The 18,037-nt window shown below is 41.1% G+C and overlaps 1 protein-coding gene across 1 annotated transcript in view; it reads right to left on the reverse strand.

Moving 5' to 3' along the window:
- The window catches only part of wdr7 (WD repeat domain 7), a 120,385-nt gene that overhangs the window by 92,779 nt on the left and 9,569 nt on the right, over positions 1–18,037 (reverse strand). The window contains exons 11-17 of the mRNA XM_087175717.1: positions 17,569–17,688; positions 10,184–10,331; positions 9,599–9,714; positions 9,205–9,337; positions 8,720–8,940; positions 7,172–7,367; positions 4,037–4,251 (exon numbers count right to left, since the gene is read on the reverse strand). Of these exons, the coding sequence (XP_087031843.1) occupies positions 4,037–4,251; positions 7,172–7,367; positions 8,720–8,940; positions 9,205–9,337; positions 9,599–9,714; positions 10,184–10,331; positions 17,569–17,688 (1,149 nt within the window). The remainder of the gene's footprint in view (positions 1–4,036; positions 4,252–7,171; positions 7,368–8,719; positions 8,941–9,204; positions 9,338–9,598; positions 9,715–10,183; positions 10,332–17,568; positions 17,689–18,037) is intronic.

Consider the following 18,037-nt stretch of genomic DNA (forward strand, 5'->3'; position numbering starts at 1 on the left):
AACAATCAGAACAAAGGTTAGCATCAATCTCAGCTCCAGCTCTTCCCTGAGTCTCTGTCCTCCGTACAGCGTCGCTCAAACTCTGACTTTAACGGTTAGAATCACCAGGTCTGTTTGATTTCCTGAACCACTGACACTAAAGGAATCCAAACCGGGAGGAGCTTACGGTGATGGTGGTGAAAACAACAACTCCCATGATACCACACTATTTCATGACGTCACCCAATGCCGTCAAAATGATAAACACCAATAACAAGAGAAACTAAGATGACATTTTCAACCGTCCACTTTACCTTTTAATTTGATTAAATGACTGAAAACGACAAATAGATTACTATGGTTAAGATTAATTTCCTGTGGATCGACTAATAGCTTCAGCTCTAGTTCTATTTCTTTCTGTCATGACACAAACACATTTACAGATCAGCAGGTTCAGCAAAAACAGCCAGAGGACAAACTCAAAGTCACACATCGACCTCCTCACACACAAACCTGAAACCTGAACAGCAGACAAACATCAGCTGTAAACACACACAGATGAAGACTCGCAGCTGGCTGGGTGTAATGTTTGGGTTGATAGTCTGACATTTCATGGTCATTATCTGTCATTACACCCAGCAGGGGTGGACACACACTCACACACACCGGGGATAGTGGGTGGTTTTGACCCATAATTTGAGTAGATATGAGAGAGAAATGACACAGAGGTGAGAAGCAGAGAAGAGAACAACAGTGATGTCTTTTCTGATGGAACAAGGAGAAAAGATTGCAGCTGTTGTGTGTTGGCCTTTTCACAGAAGAGCTGTGATTATGGGCAGTTATGGCAGGAAAAACCTGGGAGACACCTACAATAAATCCAACACACAAAGGGGGAAAAGAAACAACACAAAAGGTTATCTGGTGGGAGGAAAGAGATGGAAAAGGACAAACCAAACAGAGGACGAGAGAGGAAGCCGAGCTAAATGATTCCGAGTCAAACTGTAAAAGTCAAACTGTACCAGCCGAACTAAATGCTGCTCAAACACTAAATTATTCATAGCGTTTGTTTTCTATGCTGGGAGGCCCAGGTGGGCAGGGTTTACTCCGTCAGGACAGATCACATCATCCGAGTTGACACAGAGAAGCTGTTCCACATAAAGAACTGCTGTTTGTACAGTAATCTGATTTTTTGTTATTATAGTTTTTCCTCAATCGCTTTGATGCAATTCACAATTCACACCTCAGAAACATCTATCTCACCAGTGTTAATGCAGTTCTCAGAGCAGTTCATCTCCCCACACACATTACATCGTCGTGTTTGTACAAGCTTCCATTGTATCCACGCGTTTCACTGCTAAAGAGGTTTTCTCATTGTGTTGATGCATTTCTCATCTGACTCTGGCAACTGATGGAAACAGTTTGTACCTTTATCACAGAATGACGGACCTCTCTCTCACCTTGATACTGTTCCTCATTGCATCAGTGATTTCAATCAAATCACTTTAAACCTCCTCTAATATGAATGAAAGAGCGAGGACAGTCTCACACATACATATTAACGCAGTGTGAATTTACTGCACTATAACTGATGCTATGTTTACATATTTTTCCGTCTGTTTTCCGGTGCATAGCTTCATGTTCATCATTTAGCTTTCCTCAGTTACAGCAGTTATATTCTGTGGATTTACTAATACATTTTTTTTACATCTGCTTTCACACATTTTTTAAACTAGCTCTCATTTTTTTCAAAACTCTGCACACAAATCCAAAAATGACGCACGAAATGCAAAGTGCCACATATCTGCTGCAAAATGAAACACTGCATTAAAATATCATACAGTAAGTAAGTAAGTATTTACATAAAATGCCACACTTTTTTAAGTATAGTAATTTTTTGCATTTACCATGTTCTAAATCTAAAGCTCTTCTGTCTTCCATAGGCTTGTATTTACATTTCCATACAGTGATGTAAAGTGACAGTTCAGTGATCTGCTGAGAGGTTGAAATGTTCACTACAGTAAACACCAATGCCATGTAAAAAAGAATATAATTTTTTATGGTACATGTTACAGTTGTAACCGTAGTAAAGTGTTGTGTATCTGAACATGTTTCACTCTATAACTTTGCAGTTCTCTTTTCCTAAAGTCAGTCAGGGTTTTAAATAAAGATCAAAACATTTGGAGTCTAAGTCTTGAAGCTCTGGTGAAAAGGTTTAATTCATTGGTGACAACGTTGAAGTGACTGACTTTGCATGTTTCAACACGTGAACAATGTTTTGATTGTTGTAGAGGCTTTTGTACGTGGTTTATTGTTAGGAGAAATGCATGAACTGTTCTGAGAACTGCATCGAGAGCTGTGAGAATGATGTTTCTGATGAGTGAAATGCATCAAAGCCATTGAGAAAAACTGTAACACTGGCTGAGAGGGTTCAATATGACTCGATGAACTGAAGAGCAAAATTATTCCTATCACACAGTCTTCATCAGATTAAAGCTCCATAACAGCTACAGAGTGTTCAGATTATATGTCTCATGCCATCTTCACAGTCAAGATGAACTTTCAGACAGACTACCGCACTTCAATTACTGTTATAGCTAAGAAGTTAGCAATCAGTTCCCTAATTCCACATCAGCAGAGACAGAACAACATGACCATCCCACTGGAGTTATGTTTGTATCCACCAAATGAACCTAAGTCCAACAGTCACTCTCCTTTTACCTCTGATCTGGTCTCTACCAACACTTGAGAAAAACATCTGGCTCTTTGACTATGAGATGAACTGATTAGAATTTGGTGGTCAAAGGTCGAGGTTACAGAGATCTCACATTCTTGTGAAGCCAATATATCAGGAATGCCCAGAGTGAGTTTCATCACTATCTCTATCACACTGTGATCTCACAAATAACTCACAAATTCATTCGCTAATTATAACACAATTTAACTCAAATGTCTACAAGGATAAAATGAAGTGATGACATTTTATATCCAAAAGGTCAAAGGTGACTTCACTGTGACATCATAATGTTCTGCAAAAACACTTCTGGCCATTAACTGCAACTTGGCTGGTTGGTGGAGGAAACAAGCACAATTCTAGTTTATAAGGAAATATAAACTATGATAACACTACAGCCATTTTCCAATAGTTCAGATGAGGAGAAAACTGTTTGGGGGAAACAGTTTTTAAGCTTCAAGGCCGATTTCTGTCATCTGTCTCTTTGCGGCATTAAACATTTCGGAGGAAGCCGTGGTTCTGTTAAGTTTGTATTCTATGAAGTGAAAGCTAGCAAGCTAAGCTAACTGTCTTCCACTCAGAAACAGAGGCAGCAGTGACTCACATCTCTTTAAATTTGAGAGGCTCTCCGGAAAGTCAAGCTCAGAGAAAAGAAACAGTGCACTTCTTTTTCTTTTTTTTTTTTTTGACATTTAAGATAGTTCACGTGTCCCTGGGAGACACACTAGTGGTCTCTCTCTCTCTCTCTCTCTCTCTCTCTCTAACAGACACAGTGGCTGTAGTGTTGACCTTTGGTTCGTCTCCAGCAGCGTTTTAATTGGTCTGTGAGTTTGGCCAGCTATCTGACCAGTCTGTGTGTGTGTGTGTGTGTGTGTGTGTGTGTGTGTGTGTGTGTGAGAGAGAGAATTAGACAAAAGGCAAAGAAAGAAAAAATGACAAAATATGAGGAGGTGGAGGAGACATATGAATCTGAATCAATTCAGACTCATCATTAGAAGTCAACTTAACTTTAGTAACTGCTGATGTCAGCATGTGGCTGGTATTGTTTTCACCTTGTGAGTTTGTGTGAGTCTGTGTGTGGAGACGCTTGTGGGAACTATGGATATGAATATGTCAACAGGTGTCTATGTCTAGACTACAACCTAGTCTATGTCTGGACCACCTGTGGTCAAACACTGATTTTATAACCACAACTTCGTCTGACAAAATCACCAGAAACATAAATTAAAGACAAAGACAAGACGAACATGTTTGGACAACATGTTTTAGCATGTCTTACAGACAAGCTCTTGCAGACCATAAACCCAGCCTTTAGTTTCTCTGTACCTTGTCAGCGTTGTCTGCAGCCAGCAGGTTGGTGGCGAGCGTCTGCAGTTTGTGCTGGGCCATGTTCTTCAGCGCCGCCAGACTGCGGCGAGTCATCGCCTGCTTCAGGTTCACTGCAGAGTGACTCAGAGCATCCACGGTGGCCGGAGCCAGCTCATCACAGGCGTTCAGGATCTCTACTGCTGTTATACCCATCACACAGCGGTCCAAGGCTCCTGAGAACACAAACAAGTAAATAAACACCATGCAATGCCAAGGAATCCACACTGTGGTCCAGAGCAGGATGTCTAAACAACTCTACCCGGATTAGCATTTTATTTATTGTAGATATAAATGGTCCCCAGTCCACTGCTGCTACACAGGGAACGGACTCTTTCCACTCCATGACCTTCCCCTGCACCACCCTCGGGATAAAATATCAGCTTTGCACATATGGTTAACCGTCCAGCCCTAAACTAGACGACTAGGACACTTTCTCATCAGGTTCCTGCTCCTTAGAGGATGAAGTCTTTTGATTTTAATGACCACCATGAACTTTTCTTTTCCCCCCAGTGCCATCCTCAGGGACGAACTTTTAACTCAGATCCTTCCACATACGGCAGCAGCTTTAAAGATACTCGAGACTTAGGCAGCGGCGGTTGAAGGGACGACTACGGCGTGATGCGATGACATAGATTCTATTTTCGACTCTTCCTAACATTTCACTTCACTTCCTGTCTACTACAGGAGAGAGACTAGTCTGCCCTGCGGTGTGTTTTGGACTATCTGTGCATTAATTGTTTTTATGTTTTTTATGTACATTCTTGAAAATGAGATTTCTCACCTGAATAAATAAAAGGTATAATGAATAAAATAAAAAATAAAAAATAATAATAATGATAATGATAATAAGACACGCTTCTCTGTGCTTTTTCTCTATCTGTCTTTTCATTCCCATCCCACACCACCTCTGTTTCTATCAGTCTTTCTTGTCTTGTCCCTGCTCTCTTCTATTAATATCAATCTTCCAAACTTTCTCTCTCTCAAACCATCTATTGTGTCTTGAATATGATTCAGGTCACAGACAGAGTCTTCTCCCTCTCTGACTGCAACAATTCTCTGCCTTCACAGAAAGAGACAAGGGTAGAGAGAGAGAGAGAGAGAGAGAGAGAGAGAGAGACATCATTAGCTGCAGACACAGCTGACATCTCTGGTATTGAGTGAGAGGAGAAGTGGCACCATTATACCTGTGTGTGTGTGTGTGTGTGTGTGTGTGTGTGTGCGTGGCCTGCAAGCCATGGCCCTATTACATGTCCAACGCCTGACTTCACACACACGTTCCTTAATTTCACACTTAGCTAACCTGCAATCTCCCAGCGCCACAGCTCATTCAGGTTGCGCGCACACACACTCACGCACACGCACGCACGCGCACACACACGCACACACACACACACACACACACACACACACACACACACACTAATGTTACCCCTGTGCAGTGCCATGTACATGTTTACTGCAGATTATTTTGTCATGGTTAGAGCTGAACAGAGGATAAAGAGCACAGAGCAGTAAAGAGAGTCATGAGCTTTAAAAGAATATTTTGACAAATTCCCTTCTTTCAGAGAGTGAGGTGAGAAGATCAATATGAATCACATGTCTGTGTATCATGTGTCAGGCAATGGGTAAATCCACAGGCTGATTCGGCCGTGAAACTGGTTATGAGACAAGCTTTGGGGAATAATCTACCTCTCTACCTGTCTATATATACACACCTGTCTATATATACACACATTCACAAACTCACTTCCTCATATTTTCTTCTTATTCTTATTTTGTCAACATCTAAAGTTGAATTGATGAAGGAGAGAAAAGCTGCCTGAGTGTGTTTAGCAGTAGTGAACCTGGTGGGTTTTGTTTTCTCATTGCTCACATATTACAGTGTTTAAATACAGCTGAATTCACAATAAAGTTGCTGTCATTTACATATGTTTCTCTTTCTGTTGTCAGACGACGGAACAAGTCAGAAACAGTGACTGCAACGTGCTCCATTAACACTGCATGTTAACCAGCAGTCGCTCGCAGACTGCTGCTAAAATCCTGATTGACCTTGTCTGACCACAACACCATACATATAAATGAAACACAACGACTGAGCTGTGATTTCAGTTGAATTTACTGTAACATGATCACTCAGAGAGACAGTTAAGACGCTGTGCTGTCAGCATGGAGAGGTGTGCCTGCAGGGGGAACGCCCGACCTCACACTCACAGGGAAATACTGGCACCTCTCTTCTATGGGAAGTAGCTAAGCTGGTTGCAGAGGTTCAAAGACAACTTGATGATTGTAACTGGAACATTTAATCCATCATATGTGTGCTCTCATGTAACCTCATTTTAACTTTAACTGTCCCAGTTAGAGCTGAACTGCCCTTGGCTGTGGTAAGAGAGAAGTTCTCTATCTGCATTCTTTCCCTGCACATCGGGTTTTGACTCCTGAGAACTCACTGCTACCTGCTTGTGTGGCCTGAAACCACCGACTGCAAGGGGCAGATACTCCCATATCTTTGTTTGCTATAAGATACTGGATTATTCTCATTTTACATTTTGTGGGGACTTTTGATCTATATACAAGTGCTGAGCCCATTTGCAAATGTTGTGTTAAAGAACACAAAGACAGGCCTGAGTCTTTGAGTCTTTATCTTTTTTAAGATTTCTGTAACAAAGCTGCTTGTAGCGACAAATAACATCTGATTCTGATTCAATGATCATCAAATTTAGGACTCGGAGAGCATTTTTCCTGCCTTTGATTCGGCTGAGGACAGCGACCGTCCTGAAAGCAAATGAACCTTCTGAAGTCTACAGGCTGTGAGAAGGACTGAAGAGCTGAACAAACACATTTCTGCTGAATTTGCATAGAATAATTGCAGCCATTTTTACACCCTCCCTGCTGTAAATAAATATGAACATTTGTGGGATTTGATTGTGTTGGAGACATTCAGGGGTCCATTGCCAGCCAACCTCAAGGGTTTGGGACAATGGGGGAAAGCTGAGCACAGCATCTGCAGCAGAACTTCCACGTGATGAATGATTTAACTCATGCCAGTGACGCAGCTTTTTTCCTGTCCCCTACACCTGGTCACCCATTTCTCACCTGTATCCATCTGCCAGACGTAGACGGAGCCGTCAGAGCACCCTACCACCAGGTAGTCATCTGCCGGACGCCACTTGATGACCTGGATGGGAAAGAGGTGTCTCGACGCCAGCATGATGCACTTCCTCTCCCGAAGACTCAGCAGGCCGACGGAGTGGTCGCTGGCCACTGAGCAAACGCAGTGCTGCACCCGAGTCTGCAGAGGAAACACAGGTTACGGTGATAATGCAAAACTACTGGACCTGAGGACGAGATCGGAAAGTCACTGAGAAGTTAGAGGAACTCCAGGTGGTGTAGAGGTTCAATAACGTTTTTATCAAATCTGGATATAGTATAGAATTCGCCTCAAAACTTTAACGCTCCTATATGTAGGACAATGTGTGACTCTGGTGCCCTCTAGTGGAAGAATAAAAACTGTACCAGACAGCAATTTATTCTCTAAACTACCTGAATGTTTTGTATCAATGTAAGACAGTAAAAAGAAAGGATGTCCTGTGCCACGTCAGACTAGTTCAAAGTTAAATGCAGTTCAACTGTCAGTCTTTAATCATATACAGTCATTTGACCTGTGTACATAATACTCCGAATGTTCATGTCTTCAACAGTCAAATCTGCGTTTTTCACACAGATTAAACGGTGGACATTTTAAACCACTAGTGGCGTTACAGAGCAATGTTTTTATGAGTGGGTCCCTGTTTTGTTGGTCTCATGTATCACATTTTGCTTGTGTATGCACATTTCCACCAAAGGTTTCCCGTTTCCCGTTATTCCACTGACTGACAATTGGTGGCGGTAATCGCAAAGGAGGGGAAGCAATGTCAATACGAACGCACTGAGGAAGAAAACTGGCATCTAGCAAACATGAATGTAAACAATTCATGATTCATGTTTTTCCTAAATCAGCTATGCATTTATTTTTAATGAGGAATGAAATGCATTCAACACATTTGTTAGACCTCAAGAATACACATGGTGTATACACAAGTTTTGGTGAGTACCATGTTATGTAAATATATCTTTTTTTGTTTGGCAGCTTTAACTAGAAAAACTAAGGTTCATGAATCCAAGGTTTCAAATTAAATGTGTAATACTTTCAGAGCAGCTAGAAAACATCCAGTGTCTTCATTAGTCTGTGTGTGATAGGTCAGTCATTGTAGTCGTGCTCCAACAACACAACAGCATTAGCCTAATTTCCGTGGCAACAACACAGTTGATCACAATGATGATTTCATCTTAATGTCATTTTAACAACACAGACAGACACAGTCCTTTTAGAGTTTCATTTGGTTTGAGGGGCGACTCTGTGTGTGTGTGTGTGTGTGTGTGTGTGTGTCTGTGTGTGTGTGTGTGTGTGTCTGTGTGTGTTTTCAACATTTGACCAAAACACAATGTCATTAAAGTTATTTCCATGGTAACAACATGAACCCTGCAACACTTAACTCTAGCATCAGCAACAAAACACATCTCTCCACAAACACAACAGACAATAAACTGAAAAAAAAAAACAAACAAACAAACATCTCAAGACTGAACATCATCATTACGTACGCTGCAGTTTTCCGGGGGGATGATGAGCTGGGTGATCTCTCCTCCGTGGACACAGAAGATGTGCTTCATCTCTCCGGTGAAAATGTCCCAGACGATGACGGAGAAGTCCACTCCTCCAGATACCAGTGAGCGCTGGTCGTAGCGGGGGGAGATCTGGTACGGGTACAGGACACATGTCACCTTGTTCCGGTGACCTCGCAAGGTACGATGCGGAGGCCAGCCTGCAGGACGGAGACGGACACAACGCTCAGAACGGACATGAAACAGAGACTGGGGATGGATGATGGGATGGAAACTAATGGAGTCTGCTGCAAATTTTTTTTTTTTTTTAAGATTTAGGAGTTATTCCTAAATCAGAAAGTTAGGAGCTACTTTTAGCCTTTAGATGCTTTAGATTTTTACAGCCTTGTAAATGTTTTAATGATGATAAAGCTTCTATTCTCTCGTCCCCGGACGTTCCTCCCCTCTCCGTGACCCTCCCTCACCTCTCCGGAGCATGTGCTCTCCCTGCAGTAGCTGAACGATGGCGGTCTGAGTGGCAGGAACCAGGATGATGCTGCCGTCTTCTCTCCCGCACACCAGTCGACCCTGAGAGGGGATGTACACGCTGGCTGTCACCTGAGGAGGAAGACACACACACACACACACAAGAAAATGAAACATGTTTTAGTCACACAGCAGCCGTTTTGAACTATGAGCCTGGGAATGCAACTCAAGCGAAGTCAAGCAACAGTTATCCAATTAGATCAATTAGAGTGGGCTGCAATAAGGAGACAATTATAACAAAAGGTGGAGTGATGTTTTTGTTTTACTTGGTTGCAATGACTTCTTTGGCCTTCTGTAAACATCTCGTTTGTGTTACGTTGTCTGGGTTCAAACCTTGACGGGTTCTTCTTTGCCAGGCAGGACGCTGAGCTGGTCGATGATCCCAGCAGACACGGGGGTCAACTTATCAAACGCCTCCTGGAGACTGATGGTGGACGACACCTGCAGCTCTGCAGGGAGAGAACGACAGAATCAAAGCCCAAGTGTTAGATAAACATTAAGTTAATGCTGAGAGAAAGATCAAATGCCATGTATTAATGAGTGTCTCTATTGTTCATTCATTTCTAATTAAACGGATGACAATGCGAGATACGTGAACATGTGGGTGGCTTGTCACCTCAGCGTAACAATTTCCGTACAACCATGAGGAGGTTTTTATGTTGTAGGTGTATATTATTTCCTGTAGTTCTCTTTTTATATATTTTTCAGGTAAATTACCAGTTTTAACTTTTTTTTAAAAATTATATTTTTGTGTAACTAGCATTTTGATCATTTGTTAGGGGAAAGAATAAGCATAGAGCTGTTATATCACCCTTCAATTACAAGTGTGGACTGTGTATTTTTACAGTGTGTGAAGACCGACAGCCTCACGACTCTTCTAGAGAAATGATCGTGCCACACGAGCCGAGGCGTCCTCACCGGCAGCAGTCGACAGCGGCTGCAGAGGCGAGGTGTCTGGGATGCTCCACAGGGACAGTCTGCCCGCTGAGTCTCCCTGGATCAGCAGCTTGTGGAAGGGTTCACGCCGGCCGAAGAAGAACCGAGTCACGGGAGGACAGATGAGGAGCTGGAGGATCGCGGCAAAAAAAAAAAAAAAAAGGCATCAAAAACTGAAAACCCAAAGCCCAGCATGCATCAGATCACTCTCACTTTCTTTAGTAGAGAGTTTTTCCCCCAAAAGACTATTAGACTAAATAGATAGAAAGTAAACAACAACTGGAAATGTTGGACTTAGTTTTGTTTTTTGGTGCCATACTGCTTCTACGTCTGAGGGCCATGTGAAGCAGAAATGTTTGCTTTTGTTCTCTGGTTGTCTTCATACGATCACCAGCAACATAAAAGAGGACCAAACACCTCTGATTCACCTGGGCCTCCGACTCCTCTGCAGGCTGGATCTAAGCAGATACTGACCGATTCCAACATGCTGTTTGGGTTTTACTGGGACTTTCTTTCAGAGGGGCTTTAAGAAACAGCAGTAAACTGCTATGAAGTGTAAAATAAAACCAAATGTAGCCACTGCAGAAGTTCACCTTAGCTGTGCCAATGCAGCACAAAGGATGGACAGGTGGGGTTAAAACAACAGGAACAGATAGGATGAGAGCCAAGGGACTGAAGGCCAAAGTGGCTGTCGCTCAAACTAAATAATACCTCAATTTAACCATTTATGACCAAATATTTAAACTATTCTATTACCTCAACCAATTTGTCAATCTCCAGAGCTTCAACACAAATTACTTTCTTAACGTGACATCAACAGTCACATGACTTTCACCATATTTGTCCCTCCAGTCTCTCCAAGAGGACTGTATCAGGTGTCTTCTACAAAGGCTACCACTGTCCATTACCAGGTGAGTTTCCCTTTGCTCGGTTTGGCAGCACTGTGAGGTGAAACGTCCGTCCACTGAAGGAAATCATGGACAAAATCAAGAGCCATAGACATGGACAGTTGCGTCAAATCTATGACTCTGGATTCATGAAAGCCTGACAGGTTTAAACATGATGTGGGAAACTCACCGAGGCTTCAGTGTGAAAGTAGGACCAGATGAAAGATGAGGTCAGTTTATAACATGTCATTTCTGTTTTAACATTTTAAAAGGCAACATGACCAGTTCAGAGGTCACTGAGGAATAATGGAGGAGATGGGAGGAGGGCAGCATAGCTTTTTTTGCCACAAAAGGAACAATCCACCCCTAAACAGAACTAACTTATGCCATTCCCAAACTGTGAATTTTGCTCAGTGGTTACTGGAGTTCCTAAAGAGAAAAATGAAATTTGTCATTGCTGTATAGACCAGGTAAAACAAGACCAGGTCAAAACCTAGTGAATGGTTGGACCGCATTGTCGGCATTCTGCCTAGTATCAGCTGGTTTCAGTCAAGACTACCTTCCAAACTGCTGCTAAAACCTGAGTTTATGACTATGATATGGTTTGACAAAATCACCAAACACATAAACTGAAGACAAAGACTGTGCTATGATTTTAGCTACAGAGAGTTCAAGCAAAATCAGTTGGAAAAAACAACGACCAATGGGAATACTCCAACACTCGGCCTACCTATGGTATAACCTTGTCACTCAGTCACGCTGCATTCGTTTTATTCATGTTTAGACGTACTGGCCTCTATGATATTACTTAAACACACGAGAAGGCAGCTCCTTTCTGTGATTATGGCTATAAAGCAGTGATGTGCACCGGACAAGAAAATTATGAAACATCCATGATGTAGCTAAGCAAATGTTCTGAGGGCCATTACCACTCTCAAACAGAGATACTGTCTGAAAAGTTCACAGACTAGTTCTCTTTTGCCAATTACCTGGACAACTTTTGCTGTGTGCAAACGTTTGCCCACACCTGGCCAAATTATATATTTTGAATATAAGCAAACAGACTTTAAAAATGAGCCTTTCTTTCATAAAACTGCTCATCAGTTGGGCATTAGACAGTTCCTTTTTCAATGCAGGAGCTTAATAAAATTAATAAAACACCCTCTGAGGATGAGTTTCTGAAACAGAATTTGGGCAGCACTCGGGTTTGAATGGTGATAAAGCAAAGTGATTAGAGTTTAAGAAAAGTTAAAGGGTGTAGCAAGCTCCAGGTTAAAGGTTGTCAAGTTTCTGCAGTGGAAAAGCACTAAAAGTGTGTTTGACCAAATCTAGTCCCATAGCTGAAACATTTCATTCCACAATGAAAATGTCAGCACTTGATGCCAATTCATCAACTCAGCAGTTCTGCTTCAGGGTGGATTTCCTCTTAGATTTCTTGCTGATTTAGAATAAAACAGTTTGAAGCTGGATTCCAGCAGGGACAGTAAGTTAGCTTGCAGTGGAGAAAATCATGCTGTGGCAGGGACTCCTAATCTGTCTGCTTGTTTGTAGCCAACACCCTGAAAGGTTTCACACCTGCCCAGGTTATGGCACATAGGCACTGTGGCCAAGGTCAAAAGATGTAGACAAATATCCTGGTTTGAAGCCTTCCGTGGAAGATACCTTAACCAATGAGTGTCTTTTCAGGAGCTGCCGGCAGGTGGAGTGTTTTTCCTGCTAATCCATCACAGTGATAATGATGACAATAAAAGCTAGTAAACCTTTGGGTGTGTTAGACTGACTAAACTACAACATTTAAAGAGGTACAGATGTGGGGAATGGCTGAGGTGTTCAGTGTGTACCACGATCAGTTAGTGCAGCTCATTTGAACGCTGTGGATAATCTATGCAAAGTTCCACCAAATCTTGTTTTTAAACACACAAACACTCACAAAGCAACACACACACAAACCAAACCACATCTTGATAGAAGATGTTAATACATCAGTGAGTGTTAGGTTTTAAGCAGACAGCACGAGAGAGGCAGAGAGAGAGAAGATCAACACATGGTGACTTCTAAGAATTTCTGTGTGTTTCTTTAGACTGGCTCTGGGCAGCAGGTGAGCGGGGTTTTCACTTTTAACATTTGTAGTGTTGTAAAAAAAAAAAAACAGTTAACAGCCTTGTTGCACATTCTGCATCATCCTCATTCCACGGTCACAAAATGCTGGTATGCTGAGTTACAAGAGGCTTGAATGAATTTCTTTCTTTCAGACTCTTCTAGTAATCACCGGAATAAATAACCAAGACAGAGAATGCAAAACAAAAATGTGTAATGTCTCAACTAAGAGCTGGTATTCAAATAACTGATGAAGAAAAAGGCCATTGTTAAAAGAAAAAATCAGGAGTGTGTGTGTGTGTGTGTGTGTGTGTGTGTGTGTGAGAGAGAGAGAGAGAGAGAGAGAGAGTTTTTCATCCGTAATTCATACCGGTAAACAACGTTTACCAACAGTTAAATTTTTATTTACTGGGGAACTCTGTTTTCTTTGATCGCAATTCTTTAAGCCACTGAAAGGCTGTAACCAAGCATCAACCTCCCAGGCTGGAAAATGAAGCCAACACTGAAGTGCTCAAAACAGCAGTTCCTCTAACGACCACTAGAGTACGGCACCAACAGTGAGTCAGTCCCCATAGACTCCCATGTTAAAATGTCCAACTTTACAGCAGAAATAAACATGTTTACAGCCTGGTACAAGAAGCAGTTTTTGCCACTACAGCTAATTTCCTCCTTAATGACACCTATTTGTAAAACACACCTGTTTACATTTTATTAAGACTTAAAGTTCTGCATAATTGAGGGTGTGGCCTCTTTTGCTTGCCACAAACCTCAGCTCCACACTCACCCCTCCTCTTTGCCCATTGGATTATCTGGGAGTTAGGGGCAGAGTCAGACACTGCCAAGATGGCAACAACAGAGCAGCCCACTCTGAGCTTCAAAACTGCTCTTCAGAATCCTGTGGGTGACGGAGGCTACATCCATCTTTATTTACAGTCTATGCTTTGTAACGCGATGCATCTGTGCATTAAGTTTCACTGACAGTAACTTACCAGCATCTAAAAAAAAAGTATGGCATGACTCTTGTTCTACTCATGACATTAGTTCTATGGAAATATTTATACTACCCTAAATGATCATCAAGACAACAAGTATTTATTCATAAACAAGGTAAAATCAGCAGCAGAAGCCCTTCTATGTGAAATAAAGGCCTGGTTCCCTTTGCAGCCGAGGTGAATCAACAACAACAATGCCTGGGGATGTCACATCTCAGAAAAAGTGAGTGCTATTTAACTGCAGATAGTTCAAACAGGAAAACCCCACCCACCTGGTATCCAAACAAGGATGAAACAAACAAAAAAACATGCTAACTATAGTGTTGAATCAGGTCTGGTGGCCACACACAAACACCATTTCCTCTAGTTCTATCTGTATCAGATGCTGTAACTGAACACAAATATAATATATACTGAACAAAGGATATGCAGGAATACAAATGAATTTCTTTGCCGGCGACTTTTCTTTATATGAATCTTGTCACACAAGCAAAGTTTAATCTGTTTCATGTCCCCAAAGATATCTACTGTAGTGTAAATTTGTTTTTTATTTTGCAAACAAATATGGACATTTTTAATCCAAAGTGACAGGTGCCTGGTGAAGATAAGCAAACCAATTGAATCCAAAATGTCACAGTATTCCTGTCACTCCTCGCTGTGTGTCTTTGGTTTGTCGTCATCTCGGGGACTCAGCACGTCATTATTTTGGTTAAAAAGCAGCTTGGGGGACTTTGCATGCATCTTCATCAGTATGAAGACGGATGAGGAGGGTGATGGTGCTTTTGGAGGAGGGAAATTTGTTTTAGTGGGAAGAGAGCATGAAACCAGGTGAACCAGAATGAGTTCAGTCTGTCAGGCAGGCAGGAAGGAAAACAAAGAGCGGAGCAAACACAACAGGCGATTCACCTTTTAATGTCATCTACTCAGCGGCTCACACTCCCACACTTTGACAATGAGTCTGAAGGCTAAAGTGTGACTTCACACACACACCTGTGGAAATATACTACCTGTGATCATCTCTCTTGCATCAAGTATCTGTTTATTTCTGATAATTATGGTGTTTCACAAGAGTCCAGTCTTTGTTGTTTTCAATATATATGCTATACATGCTCAGTCTAGTTGTAAAGAACCAATGTATTAGGCTTTCACTAAAATCAAATATTGCAATATTTCTCACAATATGCAATATTTTATATTATATTATAATATTTTAGTATTAAAAGTACCACATTTTTCTATAAACTCCTTGGTGCTTGGTTCTTGGTAAACAGTGAATGCCTTTAACACTTTAAAATGTCACTATTATGCATATTAAGCTTTTTTCCTCTATATTATTTTTCTAGCATTATTATTTTAGCATTGACCATGATACCACAAAGCCCTTTGAGTTTTCATATAGGCGAACACAAAATCTGGTGCTTTTTTCCTTCAGAATTCAACCATTTGTTTGAGCTTCAGGGAGAATAACAATACACAACATAATAATGCCGCCACATCCCTGTTTGTTAACACAGTGAAGGTTGAATGTGAGCCACAGAGTGGATGTCAGTGTTTTCGCTACCGTTCTCACAGTTTGCTCCTCTCGTCCAGTCGTCGTTTTCTGGCTGAGCTGCAAAGTCACAATTCAGAAAAACATCCTCCTGACAAGTCGGCTGTAAACCTCCCCCCAAACAAAAAACTCCAAAACTATTTTGAATCTTCAGTCTCTTCATCTCAAAGATAAATTCAACGCCTCATCCTGACCCCTAAGGTTTCTCCTAGCCTGGCCACAGTGTTACATCTGATACCTACCTAACCATACCACTGTTTCTGCACACATTTGGAATTCACACTATTCATGTTAATCATTTTCAAAACCATCCATTAGTGTTGAGATGGATTTCCTTCCTTTCAGGCACCCACTGGTTTCAGTCGATTTCTATCAAAAAGCAGCTTTAAACTTGCTGCAGAGAAATAAGCCATCACAGTGAACAATACTGATAATTTATTAAACCTTTAAGTCACTTGAAAAGCAAAAACATCAAATATTCTCTGGTTCTAGCTTCTCCAATGTGAGCATTTTTTGCTTTTGTCTTATATCCTGGGCAGCCAGGACATGCTAGTGCTAGACACTCAAGGAGATTAGCTTGTTTTCTTTTTCTCTGCACTGGGTTGTTTAACAACTCCAGGTATTTTGTTCTAGATTGTGCAGATTTTCATTTCAATAAATTCACTAAAGAGTTTTATTGAAGAAGGAAAAAGAGAAGACGTAGTATTGGGGCCACATAGGGCGACAAAAACTGAAATTTCAAGAAAAAAGTGATAATATTATAAGAATAAAGTTGTAATTTTAGGTTCCATGTTGTTTTAGCGGGAAACATCAGAAGCTTTAAAATGAGGAACGTGGAGCATCCTGTGAAGTTCTACTTTAGCAGGTCTCACAAATAAGTAAATTCTTCATCTTTTGGTTCATCATCATCATCATCATCATCATCATCATCCTCATCAGGAGACTGAAAAGATTGTGGAGAAACTGAGTTTATTCTATTGTTAGACAGACAAACAGCAGCTGACACTGACTGTCCTTTCACCTCTTTGATTGGTTGATGTAATATTCCTAAAAAATAATGTTATGTTTTAATTATGTTTTTCTCTCTCAAAATTTTACATTCTTAATTCTGATAATACTACGACTTATTCTTGAAATCTTCCTCTGCTGTGAAGCGGTTTATACTCTAAAAGAAGAGGTTAAATAAAAGAGGATGGTACAGCACAGCTAATAAACTATGCTGTTTCCTCTACTTTGGACTCTTGCTATGTCCCAAATTTGGGTGTCAAAGTTCACCATAGCTGAACTCATCACAAAAAATAGCACTAATTTACCTCGTCCCCTCTAGTAAATTCACTGGTCGCAGCAGTTCAATTGAAATTAATTGAGTGGCATGAAATTTCACTGTTTAAATCCTGGTATTATTCCATCTTTTTAATACAAGAAACAACAATGAATCAAATTCACGTTATCTTTTCTATGACATCCATTTTGGTTGTCTTGGATAATGCTGGATACTCGACAATACTATGAAGAATGTACAATTTGTAGTTAATGTCTAAAAACATGCTAAACCAGTGGTATGGTCCTTTTCTAATTGTGTAATGCTTTTCTTTCATTTGATGGTGCAAAAAATCTAAGTGTAACCACATGTAAACATCTGACTAGGGTTGGTTTCAGAGACATTAGTTTGGAATTGATGAATGATTTTTAAAGATCATATTTGAACTAAATGGAACTAAAATGGTAAACTAGTGTCATCACTGTAATGATGTCCATTTTAGCTTTTGCAGCTCAGCCAAGAAGGCGACAACCTTCTTCTTCCCGTCTTTCGCTTTTCAGTATGCATTTTCTAGGGCTTACTGGCGCCTCTAGAGGCTGGTGGTGGTATAGCAGCTCTGGGGTGTAGAGCTCCAAGTCGCACCCGCTGGCAGGGAGGCACATCACCTCCACAGCCACCTCCTCCTCACCTCTTTCTCCTTCCTTTTGAGAGGAGTGAGGAGGTCAGAGGAAGGGGTGGGGGAGGGGGCATGGTAGCATCAGAAGACAGAACAGTAAAAAAGAACAACAAAAATAACAAAAGGCACAGATGACAAATAAATATCTAGGAGACAATAAATTATGAATAGACACATAACAACATACTGCAGGTCCAAAATGAAATCATAAATACAAACAAAACAACAAGGGTCATGTTCACACACATGGATTAAACCCAACCCTAAATCAGGTGGTGACCTGATTTAAGACTTAAACCTACTGCTCAATCTTAGTTACTGGAGGCGGTAAAAAACTGAGTTGATGATTTTATGTTTATATTTAAGTAAAAACT

This window comes from Seriola lalandi, unplaced genomic scaffold, assembly GCF_002814215.2.
Source record: "Seriola lalandi dorsalis isolate HSWRI2012SDOR001 ecotype SW California unplaced genomic scaffold, Sedor1 jcf7180002054484, whole genome shotgun sequence".
NCBI classification, from domain to species: domain Eukaryota; kingdom Metazoa; phylum Chordata; class Actinopteri; order Carangiformes; family Carangidae; genus Seriola; species Seriola lalandi.